The 19,289-nt window shown below is 45.8% G+C and overlaps 2 protein-coding genes across 9 annotated transcripts in view; one reads left to right on the forward strand and one right to left on the reverse strand.

The window, feature by feature from the left end:
* LOC117143289 (sodium/calcium exchanger 3) overlaps positions 1-19,289 on the reverse strand; it is a 36,960-nt gene that overhangs the window by 7,231 nt on the left and 10,440 nt on the right. For 6 of the 8 annotated variants that reach the window (XM_033307879.1, XM_033307884.1, XM_033307876.1 and 3 more), the window contains one exon: positions 13,399-15,540. In XM_033307879.1, the coding sequence (XP_033163770.1) occupies positions 13,399-15,254 (1,856 nt within the window). In that variant the 5' untranslated portion in view covers positions 15,255-15,540. Of the gene's footprint in view, positions 1-13,398; positions 15,541-16,071; positions 16,150-17,547; positions 17,713-19,289 lie in introns of those variants that run through there. The other 2 variants (XM_033307877.1, XM_033307878.1) reach the window with 2 other exon arrangements.
* LOC117143290 (membrane-bound alkaline phosphatase) lies at positions 254-2,045 on the forward strand. Its single transcript, XM_033307885.1, has 2 exons — positions 254-1,486; positions 1,617-2,045. The coding sequence occupies exons 1-2, from the start codon at positions 254-256 to the stop codon at positions 1,953-1,955; spliced, it is 1,572 nt and encodes a 523-aa protein (XP_033163776.1). The 3' UTR covers positions 1,956-2,045.

The raw sequence follows: 19,289 nt of genomic DNA on the forward strand, positions 1-19,289 counted from the left end.
ATGGAACCACTGATGATCCACACAAGTTCCCCTACTCACGTGCTATAAATCTATAAAATTTGTAGCTGGCCATCGTAAATAAAAGCACGGTTCGGACTAAGGGAATTAGGTGGCGTATTAGATTTGATGCGATTTCGCGTTTATGGGAGCTACACGTCTCCGCCTTATCGAATCTTATCGCAATCGGTTCGAGCCGAATCTCTCGATAGGCCAAAGTCGGAGTAACCACTGGCCAGGGTCAGTCTTGTGCAAGATGTTCCGCCTGCTGAACGCACTACTGATCGCCATCGTGCTCATCGTAGCCCATCCCGCTTGGTCCGCTCCGGAATGCGGCCGTACTCCGGAGGAGTGCAGGGAGCACAGGATGCATCCGGATATGCCGGAACCGGAACGACATAGCAAGGCATTCCGGGTGGTTGATGGCGAGGAGACCAACGCCTATTGGCGCCAACAGGGAGTGGAGTTTGTCCAACAGAAGTTGGCTTCTGAGCCGAATAAGCGCCAGGCCAAGAACGTGATACTCTTCCTCGGCGATGGAATGGGTGTGACCACCACGTCAGCGGCTCGCAATCTCTTGGGCGGCGAGGAGAAGTCCCTGTCCTTCGAGAACTTCCCCTTCACGGGCCTCTCGAAGACCTATTCCGTGGATAAGATTGTGCCCGACTCCGCTTGCACGGCCACTGCCTATTTGTGTGGCGTGAAAGGTCAAGAGGGAACCATTGGCGTGAATGGCCAGGTGCCCCGCACCGACTGCAAGGTCATGCTGGACGAGAGCACCCACGTCGACTCCATTGCCAAGTGGGCCATGGATGCGGGCAAGTGGGCGGGTCTGGTGACCACCACCCGCGTCACTCACGCCTCGCCCTCTGGAGTGTACGCCCACATCGCCGAGCGCGACTGGGAGAACGATGCGGAGGTGGCTACCGACTGTGGAGCAGGCTCTGGAATCAATGACATTGCCTATCAATTGGCCCGCGGCGAGGTGGGCAGCAAGCTGAAGGTGATCATGGGCGGCGGACGCAAGCACTTTGTGGACGCCAGTCTGGAATCCTGGGGCAAGCGTACCGATGGACTTAACCTCATCGATGAGTTTAAATCAGCAAGCGAAAAGAATGTCTATGTGACCACCGCCGCAGAGTTGGCCGCCGTGGATGTCACCAAAACGGATCGCCTCCTCGGTCTCTTCAACGACGATCACCTGCAGTACCTCATGGAGACCACAGAAGAGAGCAGCCAACCCACTTTGGAGCAGATGACCCGCAAGGCCATCGAGTACATGAGCCAGAACGAGCAGGGCTACTTCCTCTTCATCGAGGGCGGTCGCATCGACCAGGCCCACCACATCAACCAGGCGCGAATGGCTCTGAACGAAACTATTGAGTTCTCCAAGGCCATTGCCGCTGCCCAGGAGCTGACCAGCGAGGATGACACCTTGTTGGTGGTCACCGCCGATCATTCACATGTGTTCACCTACGCAGGATACTCGGTAAGGAATCATGAGAACTATCCGGTTATGTGGAACTTGTTATGAGCACTAGTGAAATTGTAATTGAATTCAGATTACATGTTGTGCAGCAGTTTTATAGCCGAGGTATAAATAAATTGATTCCTTTCAGTACCGTGGATCGGATGTATTTGGAAAGACCCCCGTAAATGGACACGATGGCAAGCCATACATGGTGCTGAGCTACGCCAACGGACCGAGTTACGAGAACTTCTACGACGCGGAGACGTTGGAGCGCAAGGATCCCACCACAGTGGTGAAGGGAGCCCACGACGATGAGTTTCCCTCGGGTGTGCCCATCGACATGGACTCCCACGGAGGCGACGATGTGCCCGTCTACGCGTTGGGTCCCTGGGCGCACCTGTTCACCGGAGTCTACGAGCAGAGCACCATTCCGCACATGATGGCCTACGCATCCTGCGTGGGCGACGGTCATACCATGTGCAAGTAGGATGGGGACGCAGATGGTGTAAGGTTGCCATGCCGCCTGGTTGTAACAATTAAGTTTGAAGCTCATTAAATCCAGTAAGCTGCATTTGCATTTGCCTGCACTTGAGTTTATTATGCGAACGCAAACTGAAAATTGAATTAAAGCGCTTTCCAGGAAAATTCTTAACTGGGTTATTTGGCGCCGAGTGTTCGCCTTTCGTGCTGGGCGCCTTTCTCCCATCAGCGCCCTCGTAATTCACAGTTTGAAACTCATCAGGACTTTCATGTGCTTGCGCTCCTCATCCGACTGCTTGGCCAACTTCTTGGCTCCGGGATTGCGGGATTGGGGATTGGGGATTGGGGATCGGCTTCCCTTGCGTGCGCACGCCAAGAGTTTGGAGCCCTTGGAAATGTGCAAATTGCCACGTTTTGGGTCGTGCTGCGATGCCATTAGAGAGATTAGCGGGCAGACTCCGTGTAGTGAGAGTTTTGTAATTGCATACTTGCAATACCAATTTTCAGGGTTCCATAAAAAGGGCGCGGGTAATTAAAATCATTAAAGAACATGCGTCATCGCCGACCTGACTAATTTGAAAAATTGCACGCAAATTGCCAGCTAACTAGGATTCCAATAACTCTATGCCCGTTTCCACCTCGATTTCCGATTCCATTCCGCGCCAAATTATATCCGCACGAGTGTGAGTGCTTGGCGAAGACCTCATTTCCCCATATGACAGCTATTAAACCAACAACGGCAAAGCTCCGAGCTCGGAGAATGGGAAGCCCACAGCCCAGAGCCGCCACCACTCGTTTGCCCTGGCATTCAATGCTAATTTTGTTGTATTGCCAATGCCCGGAACCACATCCGCCGTTTGATTTCAATGGCAACCACCACGTCGTCGTCGCCCGTTCTCACCCACCCTCACCCATTACTAATCCACGCGAAGGGGTATGCGACGCGTCTATTGATTTTGCAAAACTATCAAGTGGGCTTCTGACCAGAGCCGGAAAAAGGTGGCCAGCGAAAGAGACATGGCCGAAGACAGCTGGTTAGACGTATGCCCAACCGGAAGGCCGGACTCTTGGCCTGCGGTCATGTCATTCCGGTCTGGTCTGGTCCGGACTCGCTTGCGGTCACCGTTTGCACTTGGCCAACAAGTGCGGTTTGAGAAGGTCAATATCACGCAGCTGACCAGTTGAAGGAATTCAGTTCGTCAGTAGTTTTCATAGGACGGTAATAAATGGAATTAAGGTGGTACTAGGTGGAGCATAGATATGAAGCCAATTTCTAAAAGCAGATAACCAGACAAAAACCTTCTTTACCTCTCTTGGCATCTTTCTAAGTTCAAGGAAACGGTACCCAAAGTATTATTTAATTTGTTAAATCTCCTGAGCTTTTATAGCATAGTAAAACTTTTCCACTTAACTAGAAGTTTAGGCACAGACTCACCTTTTAGTTAAGCAGAAAACCCGTAAAACTAGCTTTAATCAGAAAAAAACAATTAGGATCCTGAACTGAACAATGCCAAGATGGGAAGGAATGGGGAAAGCTTGGTGAAAGTTAAACAAAAGAGCAGTGAATCACATTCCCACATTCCCACATTCCCACATGGCCAACTCCAAGTCCAAGTCGAAAATCGGACAATTTGGTTGGATGAGCCTGTAAGCTGAAGATTACAGACCGCACCTCTGGACTCCGGATATGTTTTAGCATCCGGCAGCTGCCTCACATCCCACACACTCAACGTCTCAACTGATTGATGCCAGAGCTCTGGCTAATAATCCGGCCGAGAGGTCCTGTTCGGTTCACCCACCCCTCGTCCTGTCATTCTGATTTCACGGCTCCTGGAAAGCGCCTCAATTACCTGGCCGAGCTTCGAGACTGGCTCCTGTCCGGCATGCAAACTCAGTGGCTAAACTGTCCCCTATCTCCCCACAAATCCCCTGCAATGCCCGTATGGTCAAGCACACATAATAGCATTACTTAGTCAACGCAAGGGCGAGGCCACCCTCGGAAAACTGGGAATGAAAACGGGAAAATGCGGGGTGGATGGATGAGGTGGGTTTTGTGCTTGAAAATAAAATTAAAGAAAAATACAGCAATTTGCATAGCAATGAGCGGTGCACAAGAAGGGGGCGAGGTTGGGCCTGCCTTCGGGTTGGGACTAACCATTAAACCCCAATTGCCAACTCTGGCAAACTTTTCCCTTTTGCTCGCTGGTCGTATCCTACGTATCTGCCCCACTTGGAAATCCCAGCAGAACCACCCAATTTTGCGGGGGGAAAACGTCGTTTCCAGTTGGGAGTTTTCTTTTTCAAATGACGTTGCGGCTGCATATCATATTATTGCGGACGCAGTGTGGCTTTTGAGGTTTTGAATTTTAAATTTCAACTCAAGGCAAAATGTGCAAATCACCTGGGTGCTAAAAATCCTTGGCAGAAATCCCTGGAAGCCGATGGCTACGCCAGCGTAGGTCGTCGATGGTGTTGATTGCAATATGCAGCCCCGGGCAGACGGTCAATTAATAATGCTATCTCGATAATTATTAATGTATTTGCCAGCCGGCGTTTTAATGGAATTTCCAGGAAAAACTGCCGGACGTGCGGACTGAATTTCGAGAGGGAACTTCAGCGTCAGATTGATTGCGACTTCGGGAAATTTAATTAACTGCGCCTGACCTTCCTCGAGTTGAACCCGTTGGGAATTAAAGGGGAATTAAACGACCATAAACAGTTTGACACGTAGAAATTACCGCGCTGCCTTTTTAAATTGAATAATAATTGGTGGTCGGTCAACAATTCCCAGAAGTTTTCTCCTCAACAAGTGTAACTAGCGTTCAATTATGGGTAGTTTATGTTAAGGTTAAGTAAGTTTGTCGGTTCAATTACCATTATACGCATTTTAATCCAGATAATTCTACACAGATAGTGCATACATATAGGGAATATCCTTGTATGCTAATGACAAAGCCAGAAGATTCCTCAAGCTGCTGGCTCGATATTGCAATTATTGTGAATGTCAAACATGCATATTCGATTTTCGAGTGATTTCGAGTGGCTTATCCCTGAATGTGAGCTATAAAGTTATGAAGTGTTGACTATTGGTGGTTGAGAGACCACCTCTGGGACGGGTCAAAGGTCAAGGCTGGTAATTTAATAAATTGAAAACGAAATTGTGTTTATTCCCCGAAAGTTAATCATCGAGTCACCGTTGTTGATACATCGGTCTATCAGGCTGTCCAATATTGACGAAGTAAATGCGAGATTCATTTAAAATTTATCGAAAATATCCGAGCTGAAATGTTGACCCTCTATTTTGAGCGCTTTCACTTTTGACTGGATAGCGAGGGTTCGTAATGAGTTCTATGGATTTTAGACTGGCAGTTAAATTGACCCTAATTTGAACAGTCCATCAAAAACGTCTCGTTCGGCTAACGTGCACAAACATTTAATAAGGGGTGAACTATATATGTATATAACCCCTTAACTATACCATACTTATGTGTTATTACCAACATTAGTTCTCGCTTATCATTCACCGCATTTATAAGTTGGGTCCGAACTTTCAGTGGAAATTGAGTACAAATTATACGTGATTATCTCCTCACCTTCAGTTTATGTTTGACATAATAGAATGGCAAAATTAGCAGTGATTGCAATCATAAAAGTTATAAATAAATACACGGATTAATTCCGAATCTATCTGGTAATGTTATCGATTTATGATAGCCTTATCTACAGTGCTATATACTCTAACTTGTGATGGTAATATGGGAAAGTACAGCCATTCATGTGCAGCTCTTTATTAAATAATTCTACGATAATTTTAATTTAATCACCTTTGCTTTTAATTCATAACTTTCTTTATGCTGGCACCTCAAATACCCTTTAAACAATATTTGCCCTGGTAAACACATAGGTCCTACTTATCTCCGGATTGTCACATGAAATGCACGGCAAAGGGGCGATCTGAACATTCCGATAGCGACAAATTGAATGCATGTTCGACAAATGAGCGTGACTGGTGACTGCCGACTGGTGAATGGTTACTGGTGAATGGCGACTGGTGACCGGAGTGCGGAACAAAGAGTTACCTTTGCCTTTGGCGCGGGTGTCGCCGCAAAGACAACAAATTACACTTGTTGACAACAACACTATCTCTGGGCCAACAATCGTATCGGGTAAATAATAACCCGCCAGCTAAATGCGGGCTACGCGAGCCATGTCACTTGCAGGAGGAGTGGGTGGAGTGGGTGGTGTGGGTGGTGCGGGTGGTGCACGGTGGGTGGTCCCTGGGACTGAAAAAGATACTTCTCTTTGGAATAGACACACCAGTCACGTGTCGTGTGTCCTGGTTCCGTGTCATGTTGGATAACTAAGTAATTCCATGTTGCGCTTCTTTGTTCTCAAGTAAAGCTGCACAATATTCAGCCACACGGAAAAATATTTTTTTTTAATACTGAGTTTTTAACCAGTGAATTTTCAATTGAAATATAATATATAAATATTATTTATATAATATTTATAATTAAGTGCAGACAGCTAATGTTTAAATGAATTTATAGTTAACTAATAAGAGTTCAGTTTTAACTTTAGGCAAGTACTGGTTGGTTTTTTCTGGACAGAATCTGTTTATTAATTTTGTTTTTTTAATTATTATTTATTAAGTGAAGAATGTTTATTAATTAATTTAATTTTCGCAACATTTTCAGCTTTTAAGTCCAGTTGCTCGACTTTCTTCTACTTGTATGTATCTAATATAACCCTTTACTCAACTAGCAACGACTGTAAAAATAACAAAATGTTACCCCTAATTGACTTTCCAGCCAAGTTAAGTGAATCAATCTCGGATATGGTGCCCAGTAAAATCGCGTAGTTGTTGTTTCGCCGCTTTTCCTCTCGCCAAGGAGCCAACGAAATGCCGCTGACCATGACAAAAGTTTGCGCACAGTAAATAAACGTGAGATGTTTTTCTGGAATTTTAAATTGCCGTTTAATTGGCCGCAGCCCCACAAGTTGCTCCCCCTATTTGGTCGGCACGTGTGGGTTTTTCCTGAGATTTCGCTGTAAACCACTGAAAAACCACATCTCGTATTTATGTTTTTTCATGTTTTTGTTTAGACAATTCCGCTGCGCAGCCATGTCGTATGAGTAATAATTCATTCATTAAAAGGCGGTAAACACACAGTTGGCTTTTGGGGGAAAACATTCGACGGAAATGTCGAAAATTAAAGAGACCCAACCGCGTCGCACTGACCGTCGTAAAAAAGACCTACTTATTGAGTTGTAATTGTAAAAGTTGGAGTAATTGCCAAGCTGAACGGAACTCAGCTGAAAGTTGCCGCTTCCCACGAGTCCACAACTCCAAGTCCCAGGCGCATTCGTTAGCTTCCTGAGTTGGTGAGAACTTCGTCCAATCGCCTGGCTGGGAGCGAAACAAAGACGACCGCTCAACGAGCAATTAATTAAAAAGGAGCTAGCACATTCCTGGCTACGAGGGAAAATCGCTTCTTTTGTTTGGAAGCTCTCGGAAAATATGTTGAATGCAAATCGAGTGGAAGCCTAAGCTGCAGCCAAAGTCCATGAATGCCCGAAAATTCCTCACTCGAATTGTAATTGAATAAGTTGTGAATGCAGTACAGGCAATAGTTCATATTCTTTCATCGAAACAATTTGCGTTTAGAACTATCAATATAAATACTCAAGGCCAATGGGGTTTATAGCAGCATTAAATTTTCGTTTAAGCAAAACATTCACAAACAACTCATATCCCACCATGTGCAAATACATTTTTCAATTCAATTCAATTCACCTTTAAAGTATGGTATTAACTCCATACCTCAAGATCTACCTTTCGGTGCAGATTAATAAATTCACCTTTCACCTTTCCCTAATCTCGTAGAGTACCGAACCTTTTTACCTAGGTATCAGGTAAATTTGTTTGGCATACTCAGCATAATTTAAACAAATGTATTTCCCCACCATTACGGGCTACATGTTGCACTTTAGAAAGGAGCCGCGTTAATTGAGTTCTTTGCAGGAAGGATACTCCTCTCCTTCGTGTGATGGGTAATTTTTAATGACCCCACAGTCCTTGGAATTCATAATTAGCCGGGCGACAGGTCGCCTTGGGTCTTCAAACGTGCCTTTCGCCCACCAAATTTCCTCGACATTTTCTTCGTTTTCCCGCCGTGAGTCAAATTTAGGTGACATTTTAATGAAGAAAGCGACGAGTAAGAGATCAAAGTGCCTGTAAACATATCCCACAATCGGTCGTGACATATGTGGGAGGTTTTCCACCGGTTGGGTGTATGTGTGTGACCTTTGACATTGCCTGTGTGCTTTGTGCGCTTTTCATCATTTGTCCCAGCTGCTCTGTCACTTTCAGCTGACTTCGGCTTTATTGAGTTGTTTGCTGGCAAACATAAATCAGGCGCAGATTTAGATGTCACAAAACACAATGAGTTGCATGCAGCACCTGATTTAGGTGACATTTGCAAATGTCAAGCGGTGAAGTCGATAGTCAAGATTTTCCCAGACATTTCCAGTACTAAGATCGTCCAATTCAGCTCAGAACATTAACTTGCTTAACCTTCATCTGGCATTTGGCAAAAATAAACATTTTATAATTGACGCTGGCGAAAGCACTTAAGTCAGCGAAATTGCTTTCCAAATTTAACGTCGCTTAGGCGTTACTTTCTCTTATTAGAAAAGTTTTCCTAGACGCGAGGTGGGTCTATTTAATTTGGGCTGCAATTACCGTAGCAAAGCGCAATTTTATTACTTTCTCTTGGCGGTTTAAAGAGTTTTGTATTGGGCTCAAAACGGTGTTACCAAGGTGAGTGGTTGGGATGGTGAAGGGACTCCTTTGGAGTAACCCTATACCCCTTTGAGCAACAGATGGCCCTGGAGAACGCTCATTCTGCCCATGGTGATGATTAAGTTAGCCAGCCCCTGTTGCTCCCATTGATGTCATAATAAAAATAATAATAAGAACAACAACGATGAAAACAGAAGTAACCAAAATAAAGGGACCCGATGGAGCAGGGGATCTGGGGACGACGACCCCAGAAGGCTCAGCGCATGCTAACGACATCCAGATAAACATGAGATGTCCGGGCTACCCAAGAATCAGCGGCAATAGCACAAACAACCAATTGACATTGGCCAGAACGAGCGGACGGAGGACTTGCTGTCTGTTCCCTCCTTCGGCAATTTATATGCCCAGGCAGGAGGAGCAGGGAGCGCCTGTAACACAGAAACACAGAAACCAAAGCAAATTGAATGGCAAATAAGAAACTTTGGACCACTCACTCAGACCGATCGAATTGTAGATACCCTTTCGAATACGCACGGCCTTTTGGCTCGACATGGAAAATTATGTGGAAAGTAAAAAACTTTGTGTGTTGGTGGACTGTTTAAAGGGGCACACCATGAACCAGCTGGCTATGCTATTTTAGATATTTAAAGTTACTATATTAGTATTTCATACGCTTTTCTGAACAGATTAGAAAAGTGAAACTGAATCTTTATTTTGCTAAACTGACCTTACAGTAAATATTTTAAAGTATCTATGCTTTCGAAGCAATTTAACTTTTTTAAAACCAAGCTGATTCCTTAATAGAGATATGTATCAACTCCTAGCTGGCAACCCTACCCTACCAACAAGGTATGAGCTCCTTGCGGATCGAGTTCCCAGGTTGGCAGACTCCTGACAACCGACACGGGATTCAGTGCCTGAGTGCCTCCAAATGGGCTAAGTCGAGGGCACTGCGGTTGTGTACCCACATGGATGGATAGTTAGGCAGCGTGCAACAAAGGAAAGGGAGACGGGTGGATGTTGGCTGGGATGAGGATGTGGATGTGGATGTGGATGGACGAAGACAACCACTTGAAGGCAGACTCCGCTTTCTTGTCAGTCAGTTAGGCAGATGGCCCGTTTCGGGAAATTCCCCGCCGGCCACAGGGAATGCTACACGAAAAGCGAGAGCAAAAGCCGCACAGGACGATGATAGCTTGTAAGCTGGTTGGATTCCAGCTACCACAATGGCATAAATTTCAATTTTAGATTATGTGTGCTTAATAAAATATTTTCTCTTAGCTCCGTTGCCTTTCGCATACTTAATGTTTGACTTTTATGTGCTCAAAGCCTCCCATTTGCGGTGCTCATCCAGGATTGTCTGCCAACGAACTGGCCAAGTCGAGACCGAACTGGATAACTTGAAGTCGCCCAAAAGAGAATCTTTAATGTGGCACTGTTTTTCTCTGGGGAGCAGCATTTAGGCCATGTGGCAAGCCACCTAAATTGTGGCTAATTAACAAATGCCACGCACAGTGAAAGTTGTCTGCGAAAACCTGTCTGGTTTTAACTAATGTAAGCGCCGCTTCTTCCCGGGGGCCTTATCTTAAATGCGGCCCAGAAAAGTAGGCTATGGATTTTGGCCTCTTTTTTAACACACGTTGCGCGCTGCAAGAGTCGTGTCGGTTATTTAAGGTCCTATAACTCAATCCAAATGTGCCCACTTCGGAGCCCAGCAGATTATACAAATTTATGCAACAGTGTTGGCACTTTGTAGCCCGGCCCACTTACATTTTCTTCTTCTTTTTTTTCAGTTTCGTTGGGGAATTTTATGGCATTACTGACTGCTCCTGCTGCTTCTGCTGCTGTTTTTTATGACGAGCGGCTCGACGTGGTTGCTGCTGTTGCGCATTTCCGCTGCCTGAAAGCTGGCAAAAGTCTGGATAGTACGGCTATATCAACATGTATATATGTACGATATGTACATCTGCGGCTGTGAGGTTCGCAGGGGCGGAATTTGATTTTCATTAAATTGAGGAGAGCAGGGAAAAAACTAAAATTTATTGCAGCCACAGAGCCGCACGCATCGACTTCAAAGTAGATTTTCCAGCAATGTAATTTGGCTGCTCTCTTTGTTTTTCACTTATTTCGGGTAACTTTAAACGAACCGCTCTTTAATGGTCATTTAAAAATACATAAAAAAGCGCCTTAATTGTGGCAGCTAGTTTATGGCAACATTTCAATTGAGAGGCATGGACGAAGAAGATGCCCCTGAGATCGTCATCGATGTGTAGGAGAAGTTGAGCTGCCAGTCGGTCAGGATTGTTGGGGTTACTTGGCTGGCAAGTTGCCAGCGAAACTGGCAACATTAAAACAAACATTATTACCAACGCCACCGCGAGGCATTCAACTTGAGTGGCTGTAAATGCCGCAAAAGGGCCGCAAGGATCGCCAGGACGTGCACTCGGTGCTCAGAAAATTTATTCGGGCTCTGGCGACAATGAAGCGTTTTAAAAGTTGGCAAATAATTGCGAATAAAGTGGAGCCCCGGCAATTGCATCCATCCAATCGGAACACAAACATTAAAACGTATTCCAACTGTCGCGGCAAATGGGAAAACGGCTTGAGCACTGACTAGCCAGATCCGGAGCAGTCTAACGAGCACTTTGGGAGCGTTTCACCCGGCCACCAGGACACCAGGGCACATCCTTGTACATCGTCGCACGTTGCACGTCATCGTTGTTGCCACTTAATTCCTGTAAGTTTTCCCTCGCTGACATTCAACGTGCCTCGCCCCCTAATTGTCCGCCCGCTTTCGTTGCCACTTAATAATGCAAAACCCTCAAAAATTCATGTTGTGTCTGTGGCGACGTGTTTGAAACAATTTTACGCGAAACCGCCCAGGGGAGTGCAGAAAAACCAGGACGGCTCGGGACAGCCATAAATGAGGCTTTGTGCAGCGGAGTCTAAGGAACAACATACAGACGACAAGTGCCCCGGGGTTAGTGCTTCACATAATAAACATTAAGTACAGTGAACGAAAACTGCTATCTATATCTATATACAAGAGTATACAAACAATTGCTAGATAATTAGAAATAAAATGAAGCTGTGTAGCTACTGTGCAATTTTAGTTGCTAAACAGCTAAAATCTTTGAGAGTATAAACTTGTTCCAGATATGGCCAAAATGTATGATGGTTGAATATTATTTAAGACTGGTTATTTTTGCGTTAGCTAAATATTTAAATTAGAAATACCCATTCGAACATATCTTATATGCCAGTGTGAATAGTCTTTGCGTTAATTAAGTCAGCAAGTAAGTCATGATTAGTACCCATCAAATTGAAGCCATGTTTCCAGATTTTCGTCCAGCCTAATTCCCGGCATATGCTGGCCAATTTCTCGGGCCATAAATCATCTTAAAAAGCCACCCTCGAACCAGAACGGCTGACCCACATGCGGATTTTCATGTGGATGTGGCCATGTTGCGTGTTGCCCGACATTTCGGACATGGCCATGAAAGCCGCAAAAACATATGCAAACGCAGTTAACTGACTGCGGCTGTCGTCTGCCAAATGTTTGTCAAAATGAATAAATTTTGCAAAATTAATTACAGCTTGCTTGGCTGCGAGCAGGGTGTTAATGTCTGGAGGGGAAGGGTGCTGTGGGTGTCTGGCGTTGTCACCTAGCACGCAGCCAGGACAATTGGGCCAGGGGCACACAGCAGGATACACACATTCACCGGGACATAATGGATTCGCGGTGGGAGTTTGGGGATGGGAGTTCCCACGCGCTCGATGTTCGCCATTTTTTGAAGGGGACGTAGACTGAAATTCGCTTCTGGCCAACGGCAATGCCAATGCCATCATCCGCCAGCTGGTGCGGCAATTAAAAGCCCCAATCATTCCGACTTTAATCGACTCGCGGCGCACTGCCTCACGCACATCCAGTCGCCTGTCTATTCCCAGAGCGGAAATTGCGAGTTTGTCGAAAAACTCCGCCGGGAGATCGCATTGCGTGACATCGGGCGTCGGGATATGCCTCAATGCCGGAATGGAGGGTGGAGGGTGGAGCTATCCAGGACTCGAGGCATGCAAGTGTAGGCACAACTTAACCCGGTGTTTCGAGCGAAAACTAATGTTATCTAGGTGGTTTAGCCTTATGTGGGTCAAACAAAATAACAAAGGGGGCGAGAAACTTTTCCTGTTTTGTCCCAACATGATAATTTTAGCCGAGTGTTTAGTTCTGACTTTTAAACTGCTCATAACATGCTTTAAGTCAGCTAAGTCCTTGCGTATTAAGCCTAATTAATTCATCTAATTTTATACAAATTATGAATGATATCTAAACTCCCTTTGTAGGTGCAATTCAATACCAATTAGTATCAGCGTGTTACACATACATATATACTAAAACGTATGCGTTTATAAACTGATTGTTCAATGGCAATATGCAACATATTCAAATAGATATATCGGGCTTACTATCGAGTTGGTCGGAAGCCAGCATAAATATAAAATATATGATGAGATATTCAATACATTGAAATCGGATCAGGAAATCTCTTATCAGAATTTATGAAGAGTTGTGTTAAGCCTATATGGCCTATTAGTTGATGCAGAAATATTCAAATTTGTAAATAATTAATAAAACATTGCAACTCACTCGGATTCATTGTTTTCGAAGACAAGCTCGCCGCGGGCCCCCTCGTAGTCCTTGGATTCGGTAGCCGTGTCGTTCTCTGTCCAGTAGGGCACTATGACGGTGCCGCGGGCGCCGGAGTATCGCATCACCTTCAGCTCGAACCGGCCGACGGACTCGGTGATCTCGAATACCGAGTCCGTAAAGGCAAAGATACCCGCGTGGTCGTCGTCCAGGATCATGACGGTGGCGATCATCGGCACGGCTAGCTTCACGCCCTCGGAGGGATTGAAGAGACGGATGTAGAAGCACTCGTCCTCCTCAAATACGTCATCGTCGATCACCTCGATGCGGAAGCGCTGCTCGTCGACGCCCGGCGGGAAGCTAAGCAGTCCCTTCCGTCCGACGAAATCGGTGCCGGCGGAGGCGGTGCCGTCCTGCGTTTCGTACTCCACGCTGGCGTATGTGGAGATGTCGCCCCGGCGCACCACGCGCACCTCAAACTCGCCGCAGTTCTCCATGACGGTGTAGTGACCCGGTTCGAAGTACATGCGGATGGGATCGTCCGCCTCCTCGTCGTCGCCCGCATGCAGCTGGGCTTTAACCTCGGTGAGATCGCTGTGGGCGCGTTCCTGGATCTTGCGCATCAGGTTGCCGCTGCCGACCATCTTGCGGGTGGCCTGGATGCGGTAAAAGGCGCGCGACTTGCTGCTCCGCGCCAGCACCTGCTCCTGGGCCATCATCTCCAGCTGCTCGAGATCGGCGTCGGGGTACTTCTGGCGCAGCTCCGTCAGCAAAGTGATGTACTCGCGACGGGCCTCGTCGAAGGCCTCGGCGTCGTTTCCGCGAGCGGATGTGACCATTGGTTGTTTGGGGCCCTTCTCCGCATCCATCTCCACCTGGTCGTGCTCGCCGGCCACCACGGTGCCGCGCTTATTGACCCGGTAGTTCTTGTCCATGTATTTGTAGACCAGAAGACGCCGCTCGGCGATGTAGGCCCACAGCACGGTCAGCGGGAAGAATAGCAAGGTCACGATCGCCTCCCAGACCAGGATCACGCCGGGCGTGAACACGGATAGGATGAGCCACAGCCACACATAGGCGAAGACCGAGAAGAGGGCGGTAACGAAGAAGACGCGCAGATGCCGGATCCTCCGTACCTCGCCCGCCGGTATCCAGATCATGCATACGGCGATAATCATAAACAGGTTGTAGGCTGCTGATCCCACGATGGTGCCCGGTCCCAAGTCACCGCTCTCGAAGTCCTTCGCATAAATCTCAATAACCGAGAGCAGGATCTCGGGGGCACTCGATCCCAGAGCCATTAGCGTTAGATTCGCCACCGTTTCGTTCCAGATGCGCACGTGCATCACCTGCTTGGTGTTGTTGGGTCCCTTGACTACCACCGCCCGTTCAATCGATGTGATTGCCTCGATGGCGGCCATGAAGCGATCCGCAATGATGGACACACCCACAAACAGGTAGATAAGTAGGACGAAGTAAACAAAGCCGCGGACGAGGCGGTCACCCACCGAAATGTTGCGCTGCGGCATCCAGAGAGGCAGGACAAGACCCTCGCTGCACTCGCGCAGCTCCTCCGCATCCGGTGCTTCTGCATGGACCTTGGTCATCTGTTCTAACTCGTCGTCCATTTGGGAAGGCGCGCCCTCGTCGCCCTCCTCGCCAGCGGTGGCCTGCCTCAGTCGCCGGCTGAGGAAGTGGACATCGTCCTGGCTGAGATTACTACTGCTGGAGGAGGTAACATTGAGGTACGCCTGCCGCGCTTCTGTCTCCTGGACTTTGAGCAGCGACTGGGCGGTGGCATACACAAAGATCACGAATAGTGCGCAGGTGAATATCGATTTGAGGAGCAACTGCATGGCTGGTTACTGACTGGGATGGCTTCTGGAAGTGATTGGGGCACTCGCTGTCCCGTTGGCCTATCTCTGGAAGCTTTGTTGCGTTCGATTTGGCTGTGATTTGTGCTGTTGCTGTTGCTAGTTGCTGCTGCAGTTGCAATTAGTGTTGCTAATGGGAGTGTTGCTAGTTGCAAGTTGCCAATGTCGTTATGGCCCGGTGCTAATGATGGTGACTATGACGTGGGACTGCGAGAAGGCATTCTCGCAATGGCACGTTCAACACTCTGACGCAGTTGGGCCGCTGCACCTGGGGGATAAAGACGGAAGGGAAGGGACTTATTAGTTAGTTGGTAGTTGACTGGCGGCCACTAACAGTGCGGTTCCTATTCCTATTCTTGGGCATTTATTTCGGGTGCATTGCATCACGAGTGTGTCGCCGAGCGGAGCGCAATGCCACTGCGAAGGTTGCGAAAGCCCGCAAATAGTCGCTAGAACAGAAGAGCCCGCCCAGATAGCCAAGCGGGATGCCTCATTGTGATCTCTATAAAATACCCCTTAAAAAAGCTCTACAAATGAGTAGTCCCCTAAAAAGCACTTTTACTAGTTTACAAAACCTAGAAAATACAAAATATTGTAAATATTACAAAATCTAATTTATGTATTTTCAAGTAAAAGCTCTACAAGTTCAAGTTAAGGCACACACAATATGACTAGTAGTACTGGAAATTAATTAAAAGAAAAGTAAAATCTATTTTATAGCGCTGTAAACGTTTTTAATACCACCATATCAACAGAAAAGTGTAAAAATATTCAAAATTTACAAAATTCTCGTACTCACGAAGCAATCTCCTAAAGTGCTGGAAACTAAAATTAATTAGAGTCCGTATTTTCGACGGAGGCGGGTGCAGCTTTTCTTTGAGCCTTGCCAGACATTCTCTATTCAGCTGTTTTGTGTATTTACACGAAAACGAAATTAAATGCGTAAATAGACAGCATAAAACATAAACAAAAGTGCAGCTATAAAATCTGGCAAAGCAGACGCAAGACTACAGGCAAACAAAGTTAATTTTCCGAGGAAATGAAAAACAGACCGAGATGAATTTCAGCTGCAGAAAGTTTGTTGCAAATTGAATTGCAAGCCGAACGAGAGCGGAAAATGCCGAGAAACGAGACTGACCAAGATCGATTCTATATACACATATGTTTGCACATATCTCGCCAATGTCAATACCGGGAACCAGAAACAGAACCAAGAGCATTAACGTTTGGATGGCAATAAAGAGCAAGCAAGGTACTAACTGACAAGACGGACCAAAGAAAACTGGGCAGCGGAATACGAACGAATGCAGTGCACACTTGCAGATAAAAACTGTTAACAGCTTTTCCCCAAAAGGGGGAAACAAAGTTTTATCATTTCAACTAACAGGCAGACGAACATATGCATGTTTGTTGATCGAAATACCATCGGTTTCTTTAATATTGATTCAAGATTTAAGTTCAAATTGTGCATATATATATATCTAATAATTATGAATGGGTTCTTTCATTAATATCAAAAAAGTATCAATAATTTAAGTTTTGAAATAGATTGCACGTCGGCATGATTTGGAAGAAGCAGAAGGTGGTTGCTTTTCGAATAATTTATTTCGGAATTTATTACTTTTAATGCTTATGAAACACTAATGTCCTGTTAACAGTACAAATATGTCTCAAGTCTTTACAGTTCCGCAAGAAAGCTTTTTCGTTTGCAGGGGATACTTCTCACTCCACAATCCTTTTGTTTAAAGTTCGCCTGGCTATAGCAGTTGCAGTCAAAGTTCTCGTGTATTTATAGTTTCGAGTATTTCTCTTTATTTAATATGCACATTTGGATCACACACCCATTCGGATGGCACAACACTTTGTCGCTGGCTTCGAAATCCAATAAATCAATATGCCCGACCGTTTATGGCGCAGGGGCTAAGATAATCATCAGCGCTTGCATTAATTTAGCAATTACAACAAGAGCCGACAGCAGTCGATATACAAAGATAGACAAAGAGCGGGACAGACGATGGCGCGGGAGGGAGACGGAGAGCAGCTGGGAAAATGGAGAAGTGGGTGAAAGCAGCGGAGATAGTAAATGAGGATGAGACAAACAGACGCCCCTGGGAGCACGGAACATATGCTCGGCAGGCGCTCCACTCCCTGCTCGTCGCGCTTTATTCCGGCGGTAAATTGCATTTGGCCATTATTGGAAAACGGTTGCACGTCGGGTGAAGAGATTGCAAATTAATTAAAAAACTTTGCTCCCGGGCCAATGGCGCTTGCTTACATTTCCCAGCTTATCAAACGGATCGAAGCGTGATTTTTCACGCAGCCTTTATGCTCGTCAAAGGCCGAAACACTAAAATTAACGTGGATTTTTAAATTTAGCACAAACAAAAAATAATATAATCGTCTGGCGATCGAACGCGCCGCGTTTCGCCAAGGACTGCGACTGAGAATGCGACTGAGCGAATATGAAAGAGTATGAACGTGGGAATGCGAATAGAAATACACATAGAGAAACCAAAGAGAGATCGATGTCCTCGAGTGCCGCGACTACAAGATACCCGTTACTTTGCTAGGGGAAGTGCGAGGTATTCAAGATTTTCTAGTTTTCGATATCAAGACGTTTATACGGAAGAACTAGTGATCGATCAAGGAGAAACGCTTTCAATCTAGCGATATCAAGGCTAACAATTCTCAAACATTTGGATACCAAAGCATTTGATATTTTTTAAATTTTTTGGAAATTGGAATGGAGGTATATTTCAATTGAAGATAGCTAATTAGACGCTACAATTGGTCGTCTTTTTTTTCAGTGTGGAAATGAGAATGGGAAAAATGAGCGGGCCGAGCGGAGGGGCATTTTGTTTACGTTGCGTTGGCGCTGTTACGTTGTGTACATATTTACAACCACGCATACATACGGTTTTCGACGGTTTCGAGTCGAGTCGATCCAATTTTTCGGTTTGCCTCCAAGTTCAAGGAACATTCCCGCTTGAAATCGTCTAGTAAATCAAACACAAAGTCTAATTGGCTGTTAAGTAATTCCCGGTACAGATGTTTTCATGTAGAGACCGCCAAGTTCAGTCGCTCGTCAGCTGGCACAGATTTGGGATTCCATTTTTTCGCGACTCGCAATCGCATTTGGCAGCCCAGGCACGACTAAATCCACCGCCAGAATCCCCATATTACCACCTGTCTGTCTGCCTCTCTGTTCTCCCTTCATCCGTCGGTATTTCTCTGTCATGTTGATGTCTCTGTGTCCCCCAGTTCATAATTATTTGGTGGGCACGGATTTGCTTTTGTTCTCTGCTCGGCTTTTTTTCGCTTTCCCCCATCCACCTACATGCGTTGGGAAATCGGGCGAACTCAGACACGGAAAATATGGCAAAAAAAAAAAAGAAAGCAGAACAGAAACGAGGGGTCGGAAAAGCTATCGCCCCAGTTGTAGCGTTGAAATCTAATTGATAATAACTAAATATGATTTTTCAAAGAGCATAAAAGCGTATTTTTAATTATTGTGGAAATATATTTCCGCAGTTCTGCTGCTCAATGCCAACCCATTCGTAATGTACTGTTTCCCCTTCTAGAATAGGAATAGTCTCGCATTTCGTAATTACTCACAGAGATAAAAAAAAGTCGATCTTATCTAATGCTCCAAATAGAGCAGTACATAAATTCTAGTAATAAATCCCATTTAATGCGGGACTATAGTAAATCCAAATTTAAACAGCCTTCAACAAACGAATTGCTGTTTAGTATTTAAATGCTCATATAACCTTATGCGTGTGATGATTCCCCCTTTTATTATTAACCACTCGCTTGCGTTTCGAGCTCTCTATCATTTGATTTCCCCCCTTCACCTTTCACTCTCTGCCCTATAATTTCGCATTGCTATTTGTTCATTGGCTTGTTGTTGTTGTCGGTGGTATTCAGCTAAGTTTTACAAAATGCAGGCAATCATTTGGTAGCCATGCAAATGTTGTGCTAATTTTGTTGGCCGTGTGGCTCTTCATTTCAAAAACA

The sequence above is a fragment of the Drosophila mauritiana genome, chromosome 3R (genome assembly GCF_004382145.1).
Source record: "Drosophila mauritiana strain mau12 chromosome 3R, ASM438214v1, whole genome shotgun sequence".
NCBI lineage: Eukaryota > Metazoa > Arthropoda > Insecta > Diptera > Drosophilidae > Drosophila > Drosophila mauritiana.